Source organism: Bos indicus x Bos taurus, chromosome 15 (genome assembly GCF_003369695.1).
Source record: "Bos indicus x Bos taurus breed Angus x Brahman F1 hybrid chromosome 15, Bos_hybrid_MaternalHap_v2.0, whole genome shotgun sequence".
NCBI lineage: Eukaryota > Metazoa > Chordata > Mammalia > Artiodactyla > Bovidae > Bos > Bos indicus x Bos taurus.
In genome coordinates, this window is record NC_040090.1 from 58577547 (window position 1) to 58586537 (window position 8991).

Below are 8991 nucleotides of genomic sequence, written 5' to 3' on the forward strand. Positions count from 1 at the left end.
CCCTCCGTACTGGGGGTCCTTCTGCCCACACCCAGGGCTCTGTATACACTCTGCCCACTCCCAAGAGGCAGTCTGTTTGGCAGAGAACTCCCAGCCTCTTGGTGTTAAGCTTGATAGAGCCAGGAAGGTCAGGCGAGAAAGCAGGGCTGAAGTCTGCACAATACTGCGAGTTGCTGGGAGGAGGGTGTACTCTACAGAGGAAAGAGGGACGTGGGAGGGCCATCCGAACGCCTGCCTTCTCGGATCTGTCACTCTGAAAACGTGAAAGTTCAACAGCCTTTTCTTACTTAAGAATCTTTGCGAGTACAATACCTAACGGGAGGAGGGGGGTTTGATTATGATGGGCAGTGCCAGCTCTACCTGTATTTCATACAGAGGTGCAACCCTTGTCTTTCTCCATGTAAACCGTTGGGACTTGCTGATAAAGAGTATCACCAACTCCGTTAATGTTCTGTCTATTGTCATTATAAAGTGGCTGTGCCAATTAGCAAATCCATGAATCTGGGTCCCAGCTAGAGTGACATCAGAAACAAGAATCACTTGTTTCTTAAGGCAGATCCCATGCCTTGCTTCCAGCTAATACAACATCAAATTGTTTCTCGATCTGGAACCCCACTCTGCAATGGGAGGCAGAAGAAAAATCAAACCTACTTGTGCAGGTTCAAGCACATGCTCACTAATGGACAGGCGCAGTGCTTCCTGAAGACAGGAGGCAAGGGTTCAAATAAACCATGTGAGATGACGGTAGGAAATCAGCAGGGCCCTAATTCATTTATTGGCTAATTGCTCTTCCTTGCTTTGGTCTTTAACCATGTACGTGCACATATCTGGCCATTGGTCCTGGGCGTTTACTGTCAGCAGCTCTCCAGCTTCCTGCATTTTTAGCTCCCACTCACGTCTTCTTCTGCTGACATCCTCTGGTCATAATCACGGCTCTAATGTCTCATTTGCTGAATTATATCGCAGCGGTTCAGTTGGAGTGGTGCCTTTGGAACCCCCGGATCCCCATTTGTCTCACCCACCTCGCTCTCTTCTTCCAATTGTTTTTTCCCCTCTGCTGCCTGCACACCACTTCGGCTGATGATGGCCATAAAGCAAGTTGCCATCTCTGTACCACTTTACACAGCGGCCATCAGACAGTCACGGTGCTTTACCCCTTCATCTTTCAGGTACATACTTCACTCATGAAGCCAAAGGAGCCGATGACGCAGCAGACGCAGACACAGCTATAATCAATGCAGAAGGAGGACAGAACAACTCTGAAGAAAAGAAAGAGTACTTCATCTAGATCAGCCCTTTTGTTTCAATGAGGTGTCCAACTGGCCCTATTTAGATGATAAAGAGACAGTGATATTGGAACTTGCGAGAAATTCGTGTGTTTTTTTATGAATGGGTGGAAAGGTGTGAGACTGGGAAGGCTTGGGATTTGCTGTGTTAAAAAAAAAAAAACGAAAAGAAATGTTCTTTGAAAAGTACACTCTGCTGTTTGACACCTCTTTTTCTGATTGTTTGGTTTTTCAATTTTTATTTCTTCCTACCAAGTCAAACTTGGACGCTTGGATTTAGTTTGGATAGATTGCAGAAAATTCTGTGCCTTGTTTTTCGTTTGTTGGTTGCGTTCCTTTTTTTTCTTTTCCCTCCCTCCTTTGTGTGAATTTATTTTTCCCAAAAAAGTTTTGGATTTTTTTTTTCCCCAAAAAAAATCTCCCGTTTTGGAATTTGCCTGCTGGGATTCCTTAGAACCTTTTGACCCTCCTTATTTTATTATTGTTGTCCCTTTCCTTTGTTTATTTTTGAAGCTTTCTGTTCAAAATTCAGTTTCATAAAAGGAGAACCAGCACAGTTTAGATTTCATAGTTCAGAATTTAGTGTATCCATAATGCATTCTTCTCTGTTGTCGTAAAGATTTGGGTGAACAAACCATGAGAACTCTTTGCTGCTGCCCATGTTTCAAATACTTTAGAGCAGTGAAGACTAGAAACTTAGACTGTGATTCAGAAACTGTTCTGTTTGCTGTGGAACCACATTACTGTACAGGGTTATCTGCAAGTGAGGTGTGTCACAATGAGATTGAAACTGTCTTTAATTCTGTATCTGTAGACGGCTCAGTATAGATAATACCCCACGCTGTCCAGAAAGGTTTGGGGCAGAAAGGGCTCCTCCTTTTTCAGTGCCCTAAACAGACCTGACAGGTGAGGTCTGTTCCTTTTATATAAGTGGACGAATTTGAGTTGCCACAGGAGGGGAAGTAGGGAGGGGGGAAAGATAGTTCTGCTCCGGTTATTTCTGTTCCAAATGATTCCATCCACCTTTCCCAATCGGCCTTACTTCTCACTAATTTGTAGGAAAAAGCAAGTCCATGTGGTGTCTGAATGACTGAATGGGACAGGTTTTTTTTTTCTTTCTTTTTTTTTTTTCTTTGTGCTTAGTTAGGAAGGCAGTGGGATGTGGCCTGCATGTACTGTATATTACAGATATTTGTCATGCTGGGATTTCCAACTCGAATCCGTGTGAAACTTTCATTCCTTACGATTTGGCTTGACAAAGGCAGGAGGTACAAAAGAAGGGTCGGTATTGTTCTCAGGCCGGCCCGCCGTCCATCTCAGTTCTCGAAAGGTCAGAGCAGAGGTGGAAAAACAGCATGTAGGGGTTTTTCAGTTACTTAATCAAAACTCAGATGTGAGTGTTTTTATCTTTTTACCTTTCATACACTAGCCTTGGCCTCTTTCCTCAGCCTTAAGAACCATCTGCCAAAAAATTACTGATCCTCGCATGATGGCAGCCATAGTGCATAGCTACTAAAATAAGTTACCTTGAACATATCTTAGATGGGGAGCCTTGGGAAAAGGAAGAGGAGTCCAGTTACCATTGACATTTTTTTAAAGAAATGGGATTTTCATTGAAACGTCTAGGAAATCTAGAAGTAGTCCTAACGGATGAAAACTAAACTCTTACCATGTGCTTTGGTAAGGCTCCAGACTCCAGAATACAGTCCCTATGGAAAGATGGCATCAAAAAAAAAAAAAAAAAATAGATCTATATATATATAAATATATATTATATAACATTTTCAGTGAGTAATTTTGGATTTTGCAAGGTGCATTTTTACTATTGTTACATTATGTGGAAAACTTAACGCTGATTTATTTAAGGGGAAAAAGTGTCAACTCTTTGTTATTTGAAAGCGTGTTTATTTTTCTTGTCTTTATTTTAACCTTTGATAGAACCATTGCAATATGGGGGCCTTTTGGGAACGGACTGGTATGTAAAAGAAAATCCATATCGAGCAGCATTTTGTTTTCCCCCTCTCCTATCCCTAGGCACTTAACCAAGACAAAAAGCCACAATGAACATCCCTTTTTCAACGAATTTTATAATGTGCAGCTCTATTCCGAGCCCTTAGCGCCCATTCCGACCATAGTATAATCGTATCAAAGGGTGAGAACCATTTAGCATGTCGTTGAAAGGTTTTTTTCAGCTGTTCTTTTTAGGAAAAAAAAAACAAAAACAACAACAAAAAAAAAAAAAGGAAAAAAAAAAAAAAACCCCACCATTGCTCATCGAATTGGCATCTCACCTCTGGGGACCGCCCATCTTTCTGTTCCGACGCGTGTACAGTAGTGCAGTGCCCCGACGTGACTCTATGGCTTACAGTGTCGACATGTCTCAGGTTCACGTGTTTTGATTGGTGTTTTCCGTCTCAGGTAGATTGCAAAGTGTAGGCCCCACGCATTGGAAAAATAATAATAATAATAAAACAAAGCAAAAACAGGAAATTATGGATTTTAGTTGTATATTGGTTTATGTATTTTTTTCTTAAGTATACAGTGCACTGTTTGAAATGTATTGTTGAGTATTACTTTGTACAGGTTGATCACTTTTTTTAGAGTGAAGAAAGAACAAACTTGTTTTTTTGTGTTTTTTAAAGGAATATAAAATAATGAAGGATGTATAATTGATGCCAAATAAGCTTGTTCTTTAGTCACACCGACGTCTGACTTTTCCCTTTAGGCCAGTTCTGTTTTTAAGGTGTACATGAACGATGTGACGGTGTAAGAAATTCCATATCCATATGTTCCATTCGCATTTTGTATTGGTTCATGTATACCATTTTTACAAAAAAAAAAGAAAAAAAAAAGAAGTACTATAAAATATCTGTCTTCTTAATAAAAAAAAAATTAATGTTACAAAGTGATCCTTTCATCTCATTATGGACTTCTTACGGACGCCTCAGCCTGGGAGAAGTTGGGCCCCTGGTCCAACGTCCACCTTAGGACTGCGCGCAGGGCCGGAAACACGGGCAGCAGATGCTCGGAGGTGCTGGTGGCCGGGCTTCTTGGAAGCGCCTTCTCTTCCTCTGCTCATCCTTCCTGTTCTTGTTCTCTCCTCCCCTCTTAGCGGCCAGGTGGGCCAGGTGTCTGGCATCACGCGGGGACCCAGTGATTTGTGCAGGCGCGCCGGCTGCAGTGGCAGGCCAGCGGGAAACGGCCCCTCCGGTGGATCCGTCTCCTGCCCCCACTCCCCTGTTCCACCCACCACCCCACCCACTCCCCTGTGTTGGCTGCTCCACCTGTCTCTTCCTTTGGGATTTCGTGTCTTCACAATCATCCTTCCTTCTTCATTTCAAGTACTCTCTCCTTTAACAAAAAGACAAGATCTGCAGAGGACGAGCCTGGCTGCCTGCGGGAGATCGTTCTCACTTACTGTCTAGGCTGCCGGGGCTTCCCGGCCAGGTGGACCGCCTGATTCGGTCTGTCACCTTCCCCCTTGCCTTGCAGGCCCGGGCGAGCAGTGACTGCACTGTACAGTGACCGATCTCGCAAATGCTCAGATCACACGTGAGCGGCCCCAGACGGCCCTTTCCCACTGCTCACCCAGCTGTGGCTGAGTCCGTCCCCTTTTTCTCTCTTCAGGCAGGTGACGGGGAGAGCTCGGCAGTGGGAGAAAAGGTAAGCTCCAGAAAATCCAAATGAGGCTGTGGGCCTCATTTCAGTCTCTCCCATCCCAGCCTGGCCTCTCACCTGTCTCTGTAAAAATCAGCAAATCAGACACGTGGTTATGGAGCTCCTGCTGCATGTTCAGCCTTGTGAGAAACACGGGGGACTGTAAGGTCGTCCCTGGAGACTAACCGGGGCATCAGTGACACCCACAGGAAAACATGAAACAGTCCCCAGCCATGGGGGAGGTATCCCAAATATAAGGAGCCCAGAGAGTGCCAGGGGAATTTCTTGGAGAAGGGAATTCAGAGGAGGCTGGAGACTCAAGACAGCGTCCTGGAGGAGCTGGGACTCCAGCTGAACCTTTAAGGAAAGTTTAGTGGAAAGAGAAGTGAGTCCAAAGTACAGACAGCATTAAGCCCAGCCATGCTGATGTGCATGGGAAGAAAAAAGCAAAATCAAGGAAGGCATGGAGGGTGGGATCAGTCTTGTGGGTGTTCTCAAAGTCCAGACAGGAGTTAAGATTCCAGAGGCCTCTCCCAACCTCTGCCCCAGGGTAGGGAGCAGTGGGGAGTACTATCATCAGATTCTGTAAAAAGACCTGTAGTGAGGAAGCCTAGAGATGAAGGGAGACTGGAGAGATCTAAGAGACTGCCTTGGTCCCTATCCCCACCCCATCATTTGTTAGCTGTGAAGCCTTGGGCGAGTTCCCCCCATCTACCTGGCCTTGTTTTCCTGCTCTGTAAGGGAGGGGTCACCATGGTAAGAGAGAGAAGTCAGATTGGCTGGAAGTGCTTAGCAAATAATATGCCAGATGTGGACTAAGCACCCATTACATGTTAGTCATAATACAGGATAGACGCAAATGGTGGTTAAAGATAGAAGGTTACCCAAGGCTACCAAGATGCAGTTAAGACTCAAGTGGAGGGAGCTATCTGGGCTCCTATGCATCTGGATACCCCGTGCCCTTGTGAAGCTGGTCTTAGAACGTCCAAGGATCCCCTTGTCCTCACCACTCACTAGCGTAGTTATTCCAGGCCACATGGCATATGGGATGTTTAGAGTCCCACACCCACTCCCCTTGTCTGTCACATGAGACTCCAGATGCAGCTGTGACCTGCAGAGAAGGGGGACCCAAGAAAGACCTTAACTGAACTGAGGCAAATGTGAGGTGGTGATTGAGTTCCACAGGGTATGCAAAGAAGGTGCCCGAAGCAACCCATGTCAGCAGGAGCTTGATAGGCAGCCTGGTCCTTCCTTTGGTGTAGGAGTGAAACGGTCCTCAGTTCCTCCAGAGTTTTCACAAATGTTTTGGCAAGCTTGCGTTCTCCAAATACATCAACTGGAACCCCAAGGTGCTATGTGGGTGTTAATTGCAATCTTTCACTGTCCTCTGTCTACATGCAATGTAATTCTTGCACTGCTGTGGACTTAACTCCATGGGAAAATGTTCCTTTGATTCTGCCATCCAGAGCCTTTAAACAACCAGGCAGTCACCATGCTACAGGTGGAAGGACCCTGCTAAAGCAAAGGCATTTTGGTTTTATTATAAAATCATGCCTACCTAAAACCTTTTTTACACTCACATCCTTTTCTCAGGATACTAAGTACATGACCCTTAGTCATGAAGAACTGGCAGCCAAATTCGGGGTGAAATTTGTGGCCACAGCTGCACATACATAGTTGGGAAATATTTCAAGAATGAAGCACTTAGACGTCCTGATACACCGTACAAAAGAAGGGAAAGCGACTCGGCCGTGGTCCGAAAGAACCTGTGGGCCGATAAATTGAAGTCAGTCGTAGGCACGTAGTGGGCACTCAGCAAGCAGTAGATCATGACAGGGAGACAGCCAGGCATCCGACTGCCCGAATCTCACTTTCCACTTAGTCTGAACAGGTCACCAATTCTGCATTTCGATCATGACATTCATAAGTCCATCCTCCATATAGCAGCTTTCAGATTGGACTTGCAGTAATGAGCCAGCTGGCCCTATTCAACCCATCATTCTCAAGGACCTACTGGAACAGCACATCCATCCTTCCCAGTGAGGGATGACATTTTTGGGAACAGCTAAGCAAACCCTCACCCTTGCCCACATATATTGTAAGGAGCCTTTAGAATGAGGTATGCCATGTTGGAAAAATACACACCATAATCTCTGCCTTGTGCTCATCTCAAAACTGCGACATATGCCTCCAGTAAGAGCCACAGTATTCAATATCCCCATGCCAACCCCCCAACCCCTCCACCTACCCCTGCACCAAACCCCCCAACACACACCACGGGCTGGCAAGAGGGTGATAGGCACAAGAATAATGTGAGCACCCCAAAACTGAGACTTGAAATCAAGAATCATTTTAAAGTCTTTCAACCCTCAGTTTCCAGGCAAAATCTGTTTTTTGTGTGTTTTTATTTTTCCTTCCAAAGTGGACGTAGAATGTCTACTGCCCCTGGTGGTCAGTGCAGGAAATGCAACTGGAACCTTGCGTATTGAAATACGGAATTAATTCCAGCAAGGAACTTAAAATCTACTGATTTTTCTCTTCACGCACGTACACACCCACCCTCAATTCCCATTTTACTCCCTCCTAATCCTTGGAGGTGTTGAGCTGTGGGTGGTGATTCCGGGGAAAATGAAGACTGTCACTGAGGGTGAAATCAACGCAGGACTTCAGCTGCCCTCTAGACGCGCACTGCTCACAATCATATTTCAGACATGATCGTCTTAAATCTTCCTTAAGTGCTATCTTCTCAGGTTAATTAATCACCAGGCTTAAACTTGCTGTTACCAGCAGGAAGTCCATCCTGAAGTCAGCAATGTTACGATTGCATCTTCTAATACTGTTTATCCTGCATTAGTGTTTACTTAGGGGGAAAATTGATCCGTAATTGATATTTCAGTCTTCCAGAGCTGGTGTTGGAAGAGCCTAATGCAAGCCTTTAATAGCAAGCAAATATTTAAATCCCTTAATGGTTACTGAATATTGAAATGTGTGACTTTATTACTCTTTTTTGGTTTGTTTTCTCTGTAGTTGTGTATTTCATCGTTTAAACTTGCAACGGATGCTGGCAGGCTCCAGTCTAGCTAATCCACAAAAGCTGTTTGCCCAGACACAGCAGCCCTGATTAAAAAGTATTGCTATGGAAGGAAGCCTTCTGCACTAATCAGTCTCTGTTAGCTAGTGATGAAATTACTATCCATCTCTCTCTCTCTCTCTCTTTCTCTCCCTCTCTCTAGGCCTGTTTTCTCTAACCTCCTCTCCCAGAATAAAGTGATGGGGGCAGCTATAGTGTTGCAATTAGGAGCATGAATCTTTTATCGTTTGGACAAGGAAGGGAAAATGCCATTACTGTCAACTGAAATGTCCTACTTGGGTTTTTTTGCTCCTACTTCCCTGCCAAAGCCCATTGCTGCTGCTGAAAGTGTGTAACATTCACAGCTGTTCTTGATGGCTTGATTCTTAACACAGCCAGAAATGTAGCCCGGGAGATGCTTAAGACAGTTTATGGAAAATAATAGATTTCCTTGCAGAGACACCAATGCATCAAGAAGGGTTCTGAGTCACGTTAGACCCAGCCAAGATCACCAATTTTCTCCCTCTCTGGCTTCAGTAACAGTGGCTATTGCTTAAAAAAAAAAAAAAAAATCAGGCCCTCTCGAATCCTCTGTTTTCCTGGTTGGTTTCTATCAGCACCCACAAGTCTCTGGCTACGGTGGCCTCTGTCTCACCACTCACCTCCAGCAGCCGTGAAATCTGACCAGAAGCAGAGCCTGCAGACGCGGAAAGGGAAGGACGCTGCAGAGCAGAGAAGAACTCCCGGGGGAGCCAGCCGCTCAGAGCTGAGTCTAGGTGCACCCGCAGAGCTCCAGAAACAGAGGTGGCCATGTTGAAGGTCACGGCTACCGTCCTAGTGCAAAGGTGGGGGTCCTTCCCTGCATGGCACCCCCACGTGGCCATCAGGAATGCCAAGAAGTGGCATAGGTAGTTCTGCGAATTTCAGCCATCCAGCCCCGTCACCACGCTGCCTCCCAGAGCCAGTCCTTAGTTAGGA

General features: G+C 45.3%; 1 protein-coding gene across 12 annotated transcripts in view; it reads left to right on the forward strand.

The window, feature by feature from the left end:
- Positions 1-3490, forward strand: part of CADM1 (cell adhesion molecule 1) — a 352382-nt gene extending 348892 nt beyond the window's left edge. For all 12 annotated transcript variants that reach the window (XM_027563669.1, XM_027563671.1, XM_027563673.1 and 9 more), the window contains one exon: positions 1170-3490. In XM_027563669.1, the coding sequence (XP_027419470.1) occupies positions 1170-1288 (119 nt within the window). In that variant the 3' untranslated portion in view covers positions 1289-3490. The remainder of the gene's footprint in view (positions 1-1169) is intronic.
- Positions 3491-8991: the final 5501 nt, after the last annotated feature.